This window comes from Peromyscus californicus, unplaced genomic scaffold (genome assembly GCF_007827085.1).
Source record: "Peromyscus californicus insignis strain IS unplaced genomic scaffold, ASM782708v3 Scaffold_10__1_contigs__length_136768540, whole genome shotgun sequence".
Classification (NCBI taxonomy): Eukaryota; Metazoa; Chordata; class Mammalia; order Rodentia; family Cricetidae; genus Peromyscus; species Peromyscus californicus.
In genome coordinates, this window is record NW_026294391.1 from 27,340,673 (window position 1) to 27,359,262 (window position 18,590).

Consider the following 18,590-nt stretch of genomic DNA (forward strand, 5'->3'; position numbering starts at 1 on the left):
CCCCTTCCCCAGCTTCTAAAAGAACAAAACAAACTTTATTTTAAAACTTTATTTCTGCAAAGCCAATCAAGAAGTGTTGGAAGGAAAAAGTGTAAAAGTTATCCTTGCATATTTGGGAACTTCAGCAAGCACTTAAAAGTTTGAGAAAATGAGGACTTAAAACAGTTGAATCAAAGGCAATACCCAGCAACGTGTATTTTAAAACAATAATGATGCCCTTTCTTAAGCAACATTCCTTTTTTCCCCTAATAGCTACAATATGATACAGTACGCAACAGCTCACTTGAAAGTGCTAGAATCAGAGGGTAAAGAACGCCATAAGCCATCCCACTTACATTTCCTACTATACAATGCCTTTTTGGCGCTTGATAAATCAAGCATTCATGTAGCAATACATTCAACAGAAACACCTCATACTTTGGGTTTAAGATCCTTGTCCCTCCAGTTCCGATGTTGTGACATCTGACTCTTCGTCATTGTAAATATTTTCAGCCTGGAGATAACAACCAAATAAATTCACAGGTAAAAACAGAATTTATATCTGTGAATATGCATTTTAAGTTACTGTCAAATTTGTTTCAGTGGCCAGTACCCTTTAAATTATTTGCCAGTATGGAATTCCCTAGACATACTTAGTCACCCACATACTATTTAGTCACTGTTCAGAAAAAGCATCATCTGAAAACATTTTAAGCATCACTTAGAGGGAGCAATGGTTAACTCAGAACCTTAGAAATGTCAAATATTTAGTGTTCCTCGTTAGAGAATTCAGCATCTTTAAACACCTTAACATTTTCCTACCATATCGTTGTGTGACAGCACTGATACCAGAGACGAGAACAATGTCAAGACTCCAGCTAGCAGTACAATAATAACAAACATCAAGCAGATGTTGTGCATGTTGTTTATATGAATGTGTGGATAAGATGGTATTAAAATGATAAAGGGTTAAGAAATTTTAATTATTGCTATTGTGTATACACGTGTACATGTGTGGAGGTCAGATAACAACTTTGTGGAGTTGGTTCTCTCCTTCCACTTCTACATGGGTTTCAGGCACTGATCTTATTAGGTCATATGGTTTGTGAAGCAAGTGCTTTTTACATGCCGAGCCATTTTGTAGGCTCAGAAAAGGTTTCTTTAAACTGTTCCCATCCTATAACTTTAAAGTCACTTAAATAATGAAATATTTCTATTACATCCTATCACCTGGGAAACGGTTTTCCAAGAGTTATAAAAAAATGTTTCAACTCACCATCTGCCATATCTGCATGATGTTATCTTCAGACACTGAGCAAATGACCCAAGGTTCATTGGGGTTCCAACTGAAGTCTGAAATCTTGGCAGTATGTCCTCCATGAATAAACTTAATGAAAAACAAATGTCTTGGTTTCATATCCTTTCCTATCCTAAAGCTTCCAAGACTTAAAATAGTTTCTAGAACAGTCTTCTTAGGCTGACCCACAATTTAGAGGTAGCATGACACGGGCTCTGTAATCTATTCCCAACCCCAATATTCTGAAATCTTTCAAACTTTCAGAAAAAGGACTAGAATACTACAGTGAACACCTGTATACTCTACCTAGACTCACCAAATACTATTTTTTTTGCTAATGTGTTCTGTCCACACATTCAAATGGCTCAAGCAAGTTATTCATATCTTAAATAGCAGGTAGGACATTCCATTCCTAAGTTCTCTGGCCTCTGCCCATAAGAACATTTTTCTGTAACCATGCCACCACTTCCAAACTGAGAACAATGAACAGTAACCAAGCATTTCCAACATGTCTGATAATCTCCTGGTTCTTCTCTAGCCCTCTTTCACATTAGGCATCCTCCCCCTCCTTTATATTCCCAAGGTATAATATAGAGACTTGGGCTTAAAAAAACAATACTGAGAACCAGACTGCAGCATAGGCCAAGGACCTTTCCCCAAGAAATGCCAAAGGAAGAGATCTTATTTTCTCTAAGAGATTACACCTCATAAGAAGGCACTGTGCCAGGCCAGGTGGTGATGGTGCACATCTTTAATCTCAGCACTCAGGAGGCAGAGGTAGGTGGGTCTACATGACTTTGAGGCCTACAGAGCAAGTTCCAGGACAGCCAGGGCTACACAGAAAAGCCATGTCACGAAAAAACACAACAAAAAAGGCCACTGTGCTTAATATACTTCGTATCAGAACTTAGAGGACTTGATTCTTTGGAAGAAAAAAAAAAAAGTTTGACTTTAGTTTGACAATGAGTTCTCTGCCAATTAGCTTATATTCAATCTAAATAAAAAGCCCTAATATTTAAATAAAACGCCCCAATCATCTTATCATTTAAAAGAACATGAGATGTAATCTCAGCACTTGAGACTGAGGCCTGGGCTAGATAGAGCTCATCTCCAAAAAAAGAAAAGGGAAAAACAACTTCCCCATTAAGTGAAATGGTATGGTAAACAGCTTTACAAATGAATCTCATGGCCTCCCCACCCTACCCCCCAAAACAGGCTCTTGCTCTGTAAGCCAGGTTCAAACCTCTGACCCCTTAGCTTTTACCTGTTGAACTACCTCTCTAGCTACTAATTTATTATTCTTAAATAGTAAGAGTACTATTTAACTTCAAGCTTTCTTTAAATACAGCAAAATCGTGATAGATTTTAAAAAGTATTTATGTGTATGTCTGAGTATGTACACGCGAGTGCAGTGCCCATGGAAGCCAAATGTGTTGGATCCCTCTGGAGCTGGAGTTAAGATTGTGAGGTACCTGACATGGGCACTGGACTGAACTCTGGTCAAGAGTAGTAGGTATTCTTAACTGCTGAGCCATCTCTAGCCCCCTAGTGGTTTATCTTAAGGACTATAAAATTACTGCAAATTCATAATATATAAAGGAGGAAACTGGCTGTAGACAAAGGCCTTTCTGAAAATGCTTTAAAAACCAGGAAGGTTCTGGTTCACAAACAGGACTTCAGAATAAGTCATCCACAATAAAATATTTAGATGCCACCATCTTATTATGGTAACAGTTTATTGAGAAATAATTTTACTTAGCACCCCTGTCAGGGCAACACACTGTCCCGTGGCCTCAAAACTCATGGCCTTCCTTTCCTACTTGAGCTTCCTGGGTTGTAGGATTATTCTTTAAGCAGCAATGATAATGAATGCCAAACATCCTGGTTTATATAACGCTCCTATCATCCTTTTGCTTATTTCTGTCTGAAGCTACTGGGCACAGGAGCCAAAGAGGATAGGGAGCTTACACAAAGTGGGAGTTAGTAAACATCTGGGTCTTGGGCTTACTGGCTTACTCTCAAAGATACTATTTTCCAGGAGTACAAGTTACCATCACTTAACCATTTCCAAAAACCTTCTGGGGCTCTATTTACTATTTGTGATAAATGTCAGAACCTAATCACAATAACCTCCTGGACTTTCTTTTTGAAATCACTGGCAAGCAAAACTTTGAAGCTCTGACCCATTCCTGAGATAGGCTAATGAGAAATAATGCAGTGTGCATATGATATTTAATCTAATGCATACCAGGAGTTCTGGAGGCCCATCTTCTGCATCTTCTGCTGATTGTTCTTCTCCAATTTTACTATTAAGAAAGAGCATAAAGCCTTCATTACCGAAGTTTTCCATGAAGTTTTATCTTAAAATACATACATTTATAAAAATATTTCTCTGTAAGAATCACTTAGGACAGTGGTTCTTAACCTAGGAGTTGGGTGACCCTGTCAGAGAGGTAACCTAAGACAGTCCAAAAACAGGTATTTATGACTTGCAATAGTAGCAAAACTACAGTTGTTTTTTTTTTTTTTCGGTTTTTCGAGACAGGGTTTCTCTGTGTAGCTTTGCGCCTTTCCTGGGACTCGCTTGGTAGCCCAGGCTGGCCTCGAACTCACAGAGATTCACCTGGCTCTGCCTCCCGAGTGCTGGGATTAAAGGCGTGCTCCACCACCGCCCAGCAGCAAAACTACAGTTATGAAGTAGCAATAAAAATAATTTTATGCCAGGCAGTGGTGGCGCACGCCTTTAATCCCAGCACTCAGGAGGCAGAGCCAGGCGGATCACTGTGAGTTCGAGGCCAGCCTGGTCTACAGAGCGAGATCCAAGACAGGCTCCAAACCTTGTCTCGAAAAAAAAAACAAAAACAAAAAGTAGTAATAATAATTTTATGGTTGGGGGTCACCACAACATGAGGAACTATATTAAAGGGTCACAGCACTAGGAAGGTTGAGAACCACTGCTTTAGAAGCATTTATTTTTCTATTATTGTGTTATGGATTGCTTTAATTCCTGGAAATGGGCTGGAGTCACTCATAATTAAAGTTGCAGAATGAAGAAATATTGCTCATAATAAATATTAGCTCAAAATTCCTTCAATATTTTAACTGTGGTTTTAATACATCACAATTAAAAAGAAAATACACATACAAAAGTACACATGAACTAATGTGCAGACTCTACACTCTTTAGGCCTTTTGCATTCCAGGACATCATATCTATCTAAAGACACAGCAGCTTTTAGCTATACAATGTATAACCCAAGGAATAGTATGTCATGAGGTTTTTTTTTTTTGGGGGGGGGGAGGTAGGCTTGAGCCCAGGGCCCCACACATGTTAGGAAAAAAGTATTCTATTGAGTTAGCCCCTCCCTCCCTGTCTGCCCCAGAGAAATTAAGTTTTCTTTGTCAGTTTGAGACAGGGTCAGATTATGTAGCCCCAAACTGGCTTTGAACTTGTGGTTGTCTACTGCAGCCTTTGACCTGTGATCATAGCACTTTGAAGAAGGCAGGAATATCAGGAATTTGATGTCAATCTGAGCTACAGAAGCCCCCACACACCCACATAAAACAAAAAAAAAACCCAACCAAATCCAATAGTTCTGCTTATATGCTATGTGATTCCAATGAGACATAAAGCCAATATTTTAATGCTTGTGGTGCTAGAGACTGAACTCCCTTGCATATGCTAGCTGTATCACTGACCTACATCACCCATAGTCATGTGTAGCAAAAAGGTGTTTTAATTAGCAAAATGAGTTTCATACTTGAGCAACAACAAAACAAGGCTGGAGAGTAGGGTCAGTAGTTAAGAGCACTTGCTGCTCAAGCAGAACAGGAGTTTACTTCCCAGTACCTACATAATGGTGGTTTACAACTATCCATAATTCCGGTTCCAGCAGACCAGATGCTGTTTTCTACCATCTATGGGCACCTGGCATGCATGTGCTGCACATACATACACATACACACACACACACACACACAGGCAAAATACTCATACAAAACTCATGAGCAATTTCTGAGTTTTTTGGCTTTTTCAACACAGGGTTTCTCTGTGTAGCAGCTCTGGCTGTCTGTCCTGGAACTCTGTAGACCAGGCTGGCCTCAAACTCACTGAGTGAGATCCACCTGCCTCTGCCTCGAGTGCTGGGATTAAAGGCGTGCCACCCCCACGTCCAGCATGAGCAATTTCTTATTTGCTGATTTACTTTTATATTACAGAACAAAAACTCTCAGACAGTTAAAAGTTTACTGAAGTTAGATTAGCAAACTGCTTTCCTGGTTTATGAGCTCTATTACATAACCTGTCAGATTATCACATCAGTATAGTTCTTCATCACCACATCTTAAATTACCTTAAATCCCACACATTCAGGCGGCGATCAGTACCACTTGAAGCCAGAATAGTTTCATTATGTGGAGACCAGTGGACCTAGCAATAGATTATTGTGAAAAATTATTTAAAGAGTTCTCTGTTCCTTGATTTGTAGCTATCATTCTAAACCATATTTCCCCACCTGACACTCTGTCCATTTCTCAGCCCAGAGATCTCACTATCTAAGCTTTCAAATAACCCCTAACCAACCAACCACCTTGATGGTACTGAACCCAGTGCTTTGTGCTTGTTCTACCAAGTCCTTAAGTATCTCTTGAAGGGCCCAGCCACTGCCCCATCCTCCACCCAGCAAAGTCAAATTCTTTAGTACTGAAGAACTCAGGTAGACCCCAGAAAACCTTTTTAGACTCATAACCATCCATGAAACTTTTAAAACTATTCAGTCTATCCTAACCTATAGTCTCTATTCTAAAACCATGTATAACACCTTTTTACTAGTGGATCCACCACAGTTGCACTCTTAACTGAAGAATCTTTGAAAAACATGATTGTTTTGGAAGAATGTTTCTACTTCTGGACTGGGGGCTTCTCAAAAACAATGGCAGCAACAAAAATCCATCACCCTGATAGTTTTACATAGTAGAACCAAGAAGAACTTTGAAAAGAAATTAATGTCCAATACCCCACCACCAAATAAAAGAAAAAACTTGCCAGGTGGTGGTGGTGTACACCTTTAATCCCAGCACTTGGAAGGCAGAGGCAGGCAGATCTCTGTGAGTTTGAGGCCAGCCTGGACTACAGAGCGAGATCCAGGACAGCCAGGGCTGTTACACAGAGAAACCCTATCTCAGAAAAAAAACTAAAAATATTCCCCCCTTTCATAAAGTCACTAAAACATGACATAAAAACATCAGAAAACTGGGCTGGCAAGACAGCTGAATGAATAAAGTGCTTACAAAAAAAAAAAAAAACAAAAAAAAACCCCAGAAAATTTGAGTTCAGCCACCAGATCCCATAGTAAAGGAGAAAACTGAATCTCTTTGACCTCCCTCCACATGCATATGCCCATACAAATGCACACATTTATAAATAAAAATTTTAAGGACATCCAAAAACTGTCATATACCTGAAAGATTTCATCCTTATGCGATTCAAAGGTATGGAGTTTCAGTTTAAGATTGCGCAGGTCCCATAAAGCTACAGTCTATAGAGAAGAAACCAAATGAAAATGATTTCTATACTTTATGTATGACCTTTAAAATGCCTATTAAAGTACAAAACAACAGGGCTTAGTAAACACTAAGGGGAAAATTAAAAAAAAAATGAAACCTTATCTGCAGAGCCAGTTGCTAGAATGAACTCGCTGTAGGGATTGAATGAGAGGCAGTTGACCTCAGCAGTGTGTGCATCCACCAAATGGCTTGGCTTAGAAGTAGTATTGGATCTGGTGTCCCATCTGAAAAACAAAAGGACAAGACAAGGCATACAGCACCTACCACTCCCAAACACTTGGCTCAGGAGAGGCTATTCCTTTCTGCACAAGCTATGATGTGCTTACCCATTCACAAATACATAAACCACACACAGCTGGCAATTTAGGTTTCTGACTACTAAATGACACATTTTAAACCTCCAGATAACAACTGGGGGTATTATTTCTAGGTCCTTTTTATTGGATTTCTAATCTTAATTACCTACTATTTTAGGTATATACAAAATAGACCACAGAATAATGTAATAATTTTTACCTATATTTATCCTTGTTAAATTTCAGTATATTGTTCTCCTTTTCTCAGTACTACAGCAGTTACTTATGAAACATGAGGTATTCAATGATTTTAATGCAGCTTTATGGCCACACCCTGATAGAAACATTCTCTTCCTCCCTGGTCTCTCTAATCAGTTACTCTGGATCTCAAATTTAGACTTTATCACCAGTCAAGCTATTTCTGATTTTTAGACCACAACATAAATTTCAATAGGATTCAATCAGTCTACCAATCACTGATGGTCATCCAGATCACCCATAAAGGTTCCACTGAACCTTCCATCTTACATCATAAGTTTCTGATCATCAGCAACAGATCCAAACAAGGACTCATGCAGAAGATGCCAGGCCACATCCTCTACAACAGCTGAGTGGCCAGTAAAGATTGCTTTAGCATCCACAATTTTGCCTTCCTTTGGTCCTGCATTTATATCCCACAGGCAGACAGTCTAAGGGAGAAGAAAAAAAAGAACTAAAGCTATGAAAATGCCAGATTTAAAAGTTAACATCTTATTCAGGGACATATTTATCTCCCTAACCAAACAGACAATTACTACTGTGGTTTATTGTCAACCAGAACTAAATAGTAAGAACCTACTGTTAAAGACAACATATCCTAAGGTTATAGGACAGAGAAATCTAGCTGGAACTGAGCCAGAAGATTTCAGTACTTTCTCACTAGCCCTCCTGGTGCCAGAAGGGTAGAAGTCATTAACAATCTTATGCAACTCTGAATTCCGTATCCCAAGGCAAGATGTACACACTGGTGCAACAGTGGCAAGACTGTTAGAGAAGTAACTGATCACTTTATATGTACGTGAGAGGCCCAATGGAAGGGAAATATTGTACTGTAAACTTATCAAAGCCCATGGTTTAGGCCATAGGCCTCAGTGGGTTAGCTACAGCTGTTGTTAGCAGAAGAAAAGCAAAGAGTAACTGCTTAACATCTATGGAATTTCATTTGGGGACTCCTAATGAAAATAGTCTAAAATTAGTAGCAATGGACATAGAACTTTTGAACAAAGTAAAACCTGTTGAGTTTTACACTTAAATAATAAATGAAAAAATTAATCTGCCAGTCTTCTTTTAAACAATGGTAACCCTCCAATCTTCAAAAGACCTTTGTGATATCCTAACTCTCTAATAGCGTAGTCTGCAGTCATTGTCTTAAAACTTAGGAAAATGGGGGCTGGAGAGATGGCTCAGAGGTTAAGAGCACTGACTGCTCTTCCAGAGGTCCTGAGTTCAGTTCCCAGCAACCACATGGTGGCTCACGACCATCTGTAATGAGATCTGGTGCCCTCTTCTGGCCTGCAGGCATACATGCTGTATACATAATAAATAAATAAATCTTTAAAAAAAAAACACTTAGGAAAAAAAATGTTAACACAACAATCTATGGCATTATCTTAGAAAATTTTCCATCTCTACAGAGATTTTTTAGCTTAGATCTATCTATGACACTTTCACTCTTAATATAACATACAGTAGATTAAGAAAAAACACGGGGGGGGGGGCCGCTGGAGAAATGGCTCAGTGGTTAAGGGCACTGGCTGCTCTCCCAGAGGTCTTGAGTTCAATTCCCAGAAACCACATGGTGGCTCACAATCATCTGTAATGATATCTGGTGCCCCCTTCTGGCCTGCAGGCAGAACACTGTATACATAATAAATAAACCTTTTAAAAAAGAAAAAAAGAAAAAACACACCTTTAATCCCAACACACTCGGGAGGCAGAGGCTGGCGGATCTCTGTGAGTTCCAGGCCAGCCTGGTCTCCAAAGCGAGATCCCGGACAGGCACCAAAACTACACAGAGAAACCCTGTCTCGGAAAACAAAAAAACAAAAAAGAAAAAAAAAAAACAAAAAAAAAAAAGAAAAGAAAAGAAAAAACACGGTTCTTACATGGTCATCAGATGCGCTCAGGAGATGTCCACTCAAATTAGAATTCCAGGAAAGACCATAGCCTTCCTTTTGATGACCTCTTAATCTAAGATCAGGATTACATTCTCCACTTGGATCTAAGAGAAAAAAGAAACACATTAACCACTAAGTTATCCGTTTATCCAACTTGGTAAGAGCCAAGTTTCAGACTCCTTCACTGAGTAAGCCATAACAGCAATTCTACAAGAACAATGGCTACATCTAGCCCACAACTATTCTGACTGGTTTGGGAAAACTTAATATTATCACCAATACAGAAATGTTGAAAAATACAGCTATCACATAAATTTGTATATTTGCAACCCTATCATGTCACCCCAAGGCAATTTTTAGAACTGTATCTAATATAGCAGCAGGTCTGGCCATTAGCCATTAACTTAGCCCTTGCATATCCCTGGGGTAGCCTGAAATCATGAATGACCCTTGGCCAACCTCTCAGAATGTGACATGCTCAGAGCAGTGAAGGCATGCTGTAGCAACTTGTTGTAGGACTGTTTACCAAGGATTCATCTAACTTCACTGTTGAAGCTATTGGTTTTCATTACCATGAATGTACATGGAGTGTGTGACCAGATTTCCATTAGAAACTCCAGACCCTGGGACTCAAACAGGCTTCTCTGTACAGTCACTTAGGCACATATTCCTGTGGTTTTCTGCTATAGAAAAGACGTGTCCTGTTTGACCCAAGGAAGGAAGTACTCAGAAGCCTGTGCATGTTCCCTCTGGAGACTTGTCTACTGCTTATCTACCTGACTGATGTCTTTTTTCTTCTGCTTTTGCTCTGGATCCTTTGCTATAATAAACCACACCTGCAAGTAACCTGCAATTGGGTTCCTCTGGTGAATTACCCAACTTGAAGGTGGTTATGGGATTCTCCAATTTGTAAACCTTTAACTATATTACACAGTACACTACTGGGTTTTTTTTTAGCTTATTTTGTGTATAGGTATTTGGTCTACATGTATGTATGTGTACCACATACATACGTGGTGCCCAGAGGCCAAAATGTGTTGGATTTCCTAGAACTAGTGTTACAGAGGACTGTGAGCTGCCATGTGGGTGATGGGATTCAACCCCAGATGCTCTAGAAGAGCAGCTAGAGGTCTTAACTGCTGCTAAGCCATCTATTCAGCCTCCACAGCACAGTATTTTAAATGATGTTTCAAAGATTATCTTCTCAAATCAAAAAGATGTTCATTGAAGTAATGGCCTGGCTTTATTATTACATACCTGGTTTAGCAGGATGTTTTGTATAGTCAAAAACCAACACATCAGAGGATGGTGTTTTGGTGGCAATGATGTGAGGATTCTGTGGCATGTAACGAGCACGGTTTACTTCTCCTTCATGATTAATTTTAATTTCACATTCAATTTTTCCTGTTACGGAACCAAAGCCACCAAATTCTAAAGTGAGGGGACATAAAACATACACTCAGGATTAAAACTCACAAGTCATTTAACTCAATCACCCAACAGATTTTACCCTGACAGAATAGAACACGAACTAAGGAGAAAAAGAAAATCTCCAAAATATAGGCTATGTGCCATATAAAAATTTATTCTCAAAGCTCATTTGCATTATATTGATATCTACCTCATAAGTTAATAAACTTCTACCTTGGATATAAAATTTTTTTAAGCTGGGGATGGGGGGTGCAGAGGCAGGGGGATCTCAGTGAGTTCGAGGCCAGCCTGGTCTACAGAGCAAGTTCCAGGACAGGCTCCAAAGCTACACAGAGAAACCCTGTCTTGAAAAAAAAAAAACAAAAAACAAAAACAAAAAATTTAAAACTAGGCTTTCATTGTTAAGATGTGATTATTCACAAAAAAACTTACTTTCTGTACTGGTGAATATGGCTTTATCATTCCTAATTGCTGAGTAGTACTTTAAACATACCATAATGTGCTTAACCAATGATCCTATAATCCTAAAATTTTAATCCTGTCAATGTTATTGTGAAAAACCTCACACAGATGCTGGGTGGTCAATAGTTCTTTAAAGTTACATTGCTAAGCCAAAAGCATAAAATTTGAATATACAAGCTTTGAACAAGGAGGAATATTTCCTTTGACATCAATACTGGAATATGTAGTATACCCACCTCCCTTGTCACTCTCACAATGGGAAGCATCAAACTGCGCATCATCATTAGGAATATGGACTCGAGCAACCACCAGATGATTCTGCTCATCAGATGTATGAGTGCCCAGCACTAGCCAATGAAGGGCATAATCCTTTCCTTCTGGTCTGTTTAGGAGAAAAAAAGGTCACACCAACCCCATATGAATTTTTCAATTACTAACAAATTCAGTCTATTTCCTTCAAAACACATTAAAATTTCTCTTGCAAATATATACTGTGTACCAACTACAAACCTGCTTCCCATCTAGTTACCAACTTTATTATCCCCATACTTTCAAATATATGAAAACATTCTATATGAAGAGGGTTTGGTTTTTCTTCCCCCTAAAAAGTTCTCTTCCTTGGCCTCAATTATCATCATGAATGCTACCTTTCCTAGAGCAGCACTCTTGAGGACAGTAGATCGACTCACCAAACACACCAACATCTACATAGTAGTCCATCACTAATCCTATACACATATACTCCAACTTCCTACTAAAATTATACCTTCAGCCCCCTAGACACATTTTAATATGCTAGATGTTTCTGTTTTTCCAGTATGAGGCAATGAGGTAGAATGGAACGATTTAAGTGTTAAATCAGGAAAAATGAGTTTATATCCTGGTTCAAACTAAAACTAGCTATATGCAACTAACTATTTAAAGCACAACCTCCCTCTGGTCTCATTATCACCTAAAAAATAGGTTAAGTACAAATGGTATGATACATATAAAATCATTTATTTGTGTTTATGATGCCTATGCAATGGATATTTTCAATGTAACTGTTTTTGTTATTTTGTCCTATGGAAACTCACCTTGAAGCTGAAAAATTTTCCAGTGCCTCTTGGCACCTTGATCCAAACAGTGATTTTTGAATTGCTACATATCAATAATGCTTTCCCACTTGTCTTTTATATATATAGTACAAAATTTTCAACTGTGTTCCATGGTCCCACAAAAGGTATCAGTGACTTTTAGTAACAAAACAGGTTTAGAGGTTATTTAGTAATAACTTAAAAAATTGAGTTCTGTCAAGTTAAAGTTTGGCTTATGGCAAAAAAACATACACAACTCCTGAAGAGAATAGGTAGCCACAGCTAAGCAATAGTAACTTTTAGGGGGTAAGTATTAGTTGATGCATGTACAGTTAAGCCAAAAATACGATATGGCTTGGGGCAGGGACAGGCATGTACATATATTTTACTCAGCAAAAATAACTTAGATAATTTAGGCTCTAGCTGGGTGGCCTACATCTATAATCTCAACTATTCATGCTGCTCAGGCAGCAAGATCACAAGCTAAGGCCTACAGGACCATGCAATGAGTTCAAGGCCAGTGTGCACAAACTAAGCAAGAGAACCCGGCTCAAAACAAAGTGTTGGGGATATAGTTGGAGGTACAGCACTCAACTCCCATGCATGAAACCCTGGGTTCAATCTCTAGTGCTGGGTGGAGGAGGCCCTAAAATTATGGAGGACTTTAGGAGGACTTTAGGAGGACTTGGGACAAATTAAAACCTTTACAGGGATGTGACTTAAAAACAAAAGTAATCTTAAATAGATCTCATAAGGGACTTGTTATGGAGAAGAAAATAACAAAAAGTGACTATTTTAGTGGGGTTAAGAAAGAAAATGAAGACCAGTAAATACAATAAAAGCAGGTAGATAAACAGTTTAGTTTATCATAGGACCTTTTTAAGAAAGACCTTTCTAAGAAGAAGCTGAACTGGGGGAAATCTTAAAAATTTCTCTTGAATCAAATTCAAACATTCCAGTTTCACACAACTTGATTACACAGGGATTATTTCCTTTTTACTAAAAATCCTTTTATCTCCATCATTAAAAACACAACCTACTGAGCTGGAGTCATCAGTTAAGAGCACTGGCTGCTCTTCCAGAGGTCCTGAGTTCAATTCCCAGCAACCACATGGTGGCTCACAACTATCTGTAATGAGATCTGGCACCCTCTTCTGGCCTGTAGGTATACATGCAGACAGAAAATTGTATACATATTAAATCTTAAAAAAGAAAAAATAATAAAGAGATTTAAAAAAATACACTGCAAAATTATTTTTAGGCTATATATAGATTAGGGTCCCATTCCAGAGAAAGCTCATTAAGTGTATGTAAATAAAACTCTTCCAAATGCAGATTCTGGTCCCAAATACTTCATAAGGGATATTCAGCCTTATTATTTTTAAAAACTTTATGTAAAACACATCATAGGTAACATTAAAAATAGTTTTTACTGGGTATGATGGTACAAACCTTTAATCCCAGCACTCTGGAGACAGAGACAGGCAGATCTCTAAGTTTTTTTTTTTTTTTTTGGTTTTTCGAGACAGGGTTTCTCTGTGTAGCTTTGCGCCTTTCCTGGAACTCGCTTTGGAGACCAGGCTGGCCTCGAACTCACAGAGATCCGCCTGGCTCTGCCTCCCGAGTGCTGGGATTAAAGGCGTGCGCCACCACCGCCCGGCCAGATCTCTAAGTTTTAGGCCAGTCAGAGCTACATAGTGAGACCATGTCTAAAGAAAAAAAGCTTTCATTATAGTCCAAATAAAGAGGTATTTCAATCCTTAAAATTATTTCTGAACAGCCAGACTGTATTGACACCAGCCTTTAATTCCAGCACTAGGGAGGCAGAGGCAGGTGGATCTCTGTGAGTTTGAGGCCAGCCTGGTCTACAGAGTGAGTTCCAGAACAGCCAAGGCAGTTACACAGAGAAACCTTGTCTCAGGAAAAAAAAATATATCTGAACAAGCCAAGCGTAGTGATGCGCACTTTTAATTCCAGCACTCTGGAAACAGAGGCAGAAGTATAACAGTTCTAGGCTAGTCTATCTACACAGTGAGTCTAGGCCAACCAGGGCTACATAGTGAGATCCTGTCTTTAAAGTTAAAAACAGGATGAGGTAGAAGAATTAACATCAGTCATCACTTAACTATGTTTTTACTCTACACAAGATACTTAACATACAAGACCATATTTAATTCCCCCAAATGTATGTAGTAGGTTGGTACTACTAACATCTTCATTATCTGTAGATGAGACAACTAAGGGAGACTGAGCCTAAACAACCTGCCTTAGCACACAAAGGGAGTAAGCAGAGGCAAGATTCAAACCCAGGTCTGTGACCTTTAAGTCCCCATTCTTTTCTAGTATACTGTGGTTAAGTTTAAAAGGTTTAAAAAGAACCATAAACTGTTAAAAATTTTAAGTCCTGAATAACAGGAAACCAAAAAAAGACAAATGCAACGAAATTCCAAAGAACCTGAATACTTTTGTGTATAGGCTCATGGCTTGTTTTTTGTTTTTCTTTTACTGTTTCAAGATTTATTTTATTTTAAGCATATGGATGTTTTGACTGCATTTATGTCTGGTCATCACATGCATGACTCAGGCCTGCTTAAGTCAGAAAAGGGCATCAGATCCCCTGGAACCTGAATTACAGAAGGTTATGAGACACCAGGTGGGTGCTGGGAATCAAATCCAGGTATTCTTTAAGAACAACCACAGAGCCATCTCTCTGGCCCTTTGTTTTTTTTTTTTTTTTTTTTTGAAACAAGAGTCTTACAATGTACCTCAGGCAGGCCTATAACTTGGAATTACGACCATGTGCCACCACACCCAGCTCAATCTTTTTATTTATTGTGTATGCAACAGTGTGCATGTGGAAATCAGAGCACAACTTCCAAGAGTGGGTTCTGGAGACTGAATGTGGTCCTCAGGCTTGGAGGCAAATACCTTCTACCATGCTGAGCCAGCTTGCCAGTCTTCAGTCTATTTTAGAATCTGCTCAAAAACAGCTCAGCCATAGAGCACATGCCTACATGCTAAGGCCCTGGGTTTGGCTCACCCACAGTGCTAAAAAAATGCTTATATGCCCCCATTATTTAGCCATTCAAGACTCTTCTCACATCTGTACATTTAGATTTTTTAAATGAACTTTTAGTATTAAATAAAAAACCTTGCAAATAAAAAAAATATCACAGATTTTTCTGATTGTAAGTCCCCATCTGTTAAGTCGATGTTCATGTATGGAATCTAGCCATTACAAGTAACTTTACTTAAAAATGGCTTCCTTTTGCAACTGGTCACAAAATCTTCCTTGTATATTAGTTTTTTTAATCTTAATTATAGACTCACAACACAAAAATTCAATATACTTTTAAGGTATGTGGCCATATTCCTATTGGAAAAGGTGCATGCCTACGTAAGAAAGGTAGTCTAATGCAGGCGGTGCCTTGATTCTGGAGCCAACCGGTTTTGGTTGGTTGAGCCCTGGTTTGTAAAGCCAGGCAATCACCAGTAGTGTGCGCCTGAGTATAGTACTTGTCAGCCCTTTTTCCTCATTGGTAAATCTAGAATGCTAAAATATACCTCTGTCGAAGTTCTGTCCTAATCTAAGTGCTCAGTAAATATCATCAATTATGCCAGAGAAATTTTACAAATATTCCAGACAAGGACTTAACAAGAATCTCAACCTAAATTCCATACTGAAAAAAAATGACACCTTTTCTTTGGTCAACTATTGTCAAATTCCGATTCTCTTTTGCTAGTAACTTAATATATATTTACTTTAAGCATCATATAAATGTTTCAGTTAACAAAAATCCATCAAGTCACAATAGTTTTTGTTATGTATGTAATCTTTCCTATCAAGTATGAAAATAATATATTGGTCTGAAGTCCAGGGATGCTATCCTAATACAGCCCATGGAATGCCATAATACTCAGCACTTCCTATAAACATCATTAGTCTCATAATAGATTCTTCTCTCCCCTCAATACCACACTTCTACGCCAGAAATCATCTCAGAAATCTTAAGTTTTGAACATAAAAACCACTTACCACCTCACCCACGAACTAACCAATTACACATTTATGTTCTGTGTGTAAAACACACACACACACAAAAAAATATCTAGAAAATTCTAAACGGCACTTAAATCTACGCAAAATAAAAGTTGCCAGAAACCCTTACTTAGTCACTTCAGGAAGCCACTGAACGGTAAGACTGGGCCACTGAAGAGCATGGGTCATAACCAGGTCATACAGAAACGGTGTATTCTTCTTCCAGATTTTATATTCTTCGTTGATGACACGCTCCTCCACAGTATCTTCAAACACTGAAATTTGGAGAAAGCCCGCAATTAAGTGGCTGAGAAGGATCGAAGTCAAACTATGGATACGGATACTGGAGGTCACCTCGAAATGGCCACACCTTATCTATTATGTGCGCACGAACTGCTCTTCCAGAAAGTGAAGAGAATATTAACACCAGGAAGCCTTCCCCCCCACCCCCCCACACACACCCCCCCACCCCCGCTTCGAGATTAGTATTTCCTGCGTTTAACGAATTGGGTCATTAACTGCACTAACATCGAGATTTTCAGCCTTTTATAGCTGTTCCCACCTGTTCTAAGATGACCCGCATTGTAAAGGGGCGCCACAACCCACTTGAATAGACAAATCCACGTGGAGCCGAACCCCACAGGCCTGCTTCCTCCATCCCCGCTTCAGAGGAGGCCCCAGCTCCCACCACGCCAGCATCGGCAGCCATAGTCCGGCGGGCGCCAGCACCTCCCCACCCCCTCCCCCAACACGGACAAGGGCCGCGACCCCGAGACGGACGGGCAGCGAACATGCGCACGGAAGAATCCGCGGCGCTTGCTTCACCGCGGCGACCGCCTGCGCCCCCGAGCCAAGGGCGCGGGGGGGGGGGGGGGGGAGCTAGGCCGCGGAGGGGGGGTGGGGTGGGGGAGGGGGCCTACCCCTCGGCCCCGCGCCCGGCTCCGGAAGTGCTCGCAGCCCTCTTCGAGCAGGCCCCGTCCCGCGCAGGCCCCCTCCAGGCGCGCGCCCAGCCTCGCGTCCAGCCCCGCCCCCTGCTCCTCACGCCAATTCGCGCCTTTCGCCGGCGCGTGCCGCGGCCTCGCGTGCCCGCCGCCGCCCGCCGCCCCCCGCCGCCGCCCGCCGCCCCCCGCCCCCCGCCGCCCCGGCGCGCGCCGCCCCGCAGGGCCTCCTTACTCTCTTTACTCGCCATCTTGCGTCGGGTCGTTCGCCCCCCTTTGCCGCCTCGGACTTCTCCTCGCTTAGCCAAGAGCAGCCCGAACGCAGGCGCTCCTGCCTTTCCCAAGCACGTCACGCACTCCTAGCTCGGAGAGCCTGAGCTTGGTCTGGCTGCCTGGGTGCTCCCCCCAGACGCCGCGTCCTTCTCTCCTGCCTCCTCCCCGCTTGCGGGTACCGAGGTCTGAGACGCTCTGCGCTCTCTCCAAACTTGGAACGAGACTTTTCAACCCGCGCCTTTCAGCCCGCCCAGGCAGCTGTGCGCAGGCGCATCCGCCCTGGGAAACCGGAGAGGCGGTGGAGAGGCGGGCCTGGGAGCCAACGGCTCCGCTACCTTGACCAATCGAGTGCGGAGGGCGGGCTTTACACGTCTTCGGAGGCGGGCTTCTCACGAGGGGGTGGGACGTTCCGCGGCAGGAAGTTAGTGAGGCGCAGGCGCCAGGCGTCGCTCGCTCGGCGCTCCCAAGGCTGCCCGCGGGGGCGGATGGGGCCGCGCGGGGGTGGGGCGGATGGGAGCGCGGTGTGCAGGCTGCGCGGGGGCTGCGAGCCTCAGGGCCAAGAAGCCCTGGGGCCCGCGGGGCGTGGTTGCTAGAAGCAGCAGCAGCAGCGGCGGGGGTGCGAGGGGGGCAGGGAAGCTGCAGCCGCCTTAGCCAAGCAAAATCTCAGAGCTAGCGAGGAAAATGGTTTCCTATTCTCGAGAGATTACAGTGCCCTCAAAGTCTCCCAGATAATCACGGACATGCAGTTTTGTGCACCCCTCAAAGGCTCTCCTCTAACCATTTCAAGGGTCCCGGTCGAGCCACGGCGACGTTTGTCATTAACGAAAGGGACCTTTAGGAGAGACTCTGGGCGTTTTTCTGCCTTCAGCGGGGCCGGCCTTTTAAGCTAAATATAAAGCCTGCGATGGCACAGGCCTCCAGTTCACCCAGGGCCTAAAGCTGACTTAAATTACTTTTTGTTTGTTCGCGCATTTGCGTCCTTAACATACTGGTTTGTTGGCTTCGTGCTGCAGGGGATTTTGTCCCTGCCCGGGCTTTCCTATTTCAGTTCCTGCCTAGGCCCCTGCTGAGTCATTCT

General features: G+C 41.4%; 1 protein-coding gene across 1 annotated transcript; it reads right to left on the bottom strand.

The window, feature by feature from the left end:
• Positions 1-34: 34 nt before the first annotated feature.
• Positions 35-17,768, bottom strand: Rbbp7 (RB binding protein 7, chromatin remodeling factor). Its single transcript, XM_052720001.1, has 12 exons — positions 17,475-17,768; positions 16,432-16,576; positions 11,423-11,568; positions 10,551-10,724; positions 9,282-9,397; positions 7,666-7,826; positions 6,939-7,065; positions 6,736-6,813; positions 5,629-5,705; positions 3,525-3,582; positions 1,256-1,366; positions 35-493 (listed from the first exon to the last, which is right to left on the bottom strand). Exons 1-12 carry the CDS (start codon positions 17,488-17,490, stop codon positions 425-427), a joined length of 1,278 nt encoding a protein of 425 aa, XP_052575961.1. The 5' UTR covers positions 17,491-17,768; the 3' UTR covers positions 35-424.
• Between the last annotated feature and the right edge of the window lie 822 nt (positions 17,769-18,590).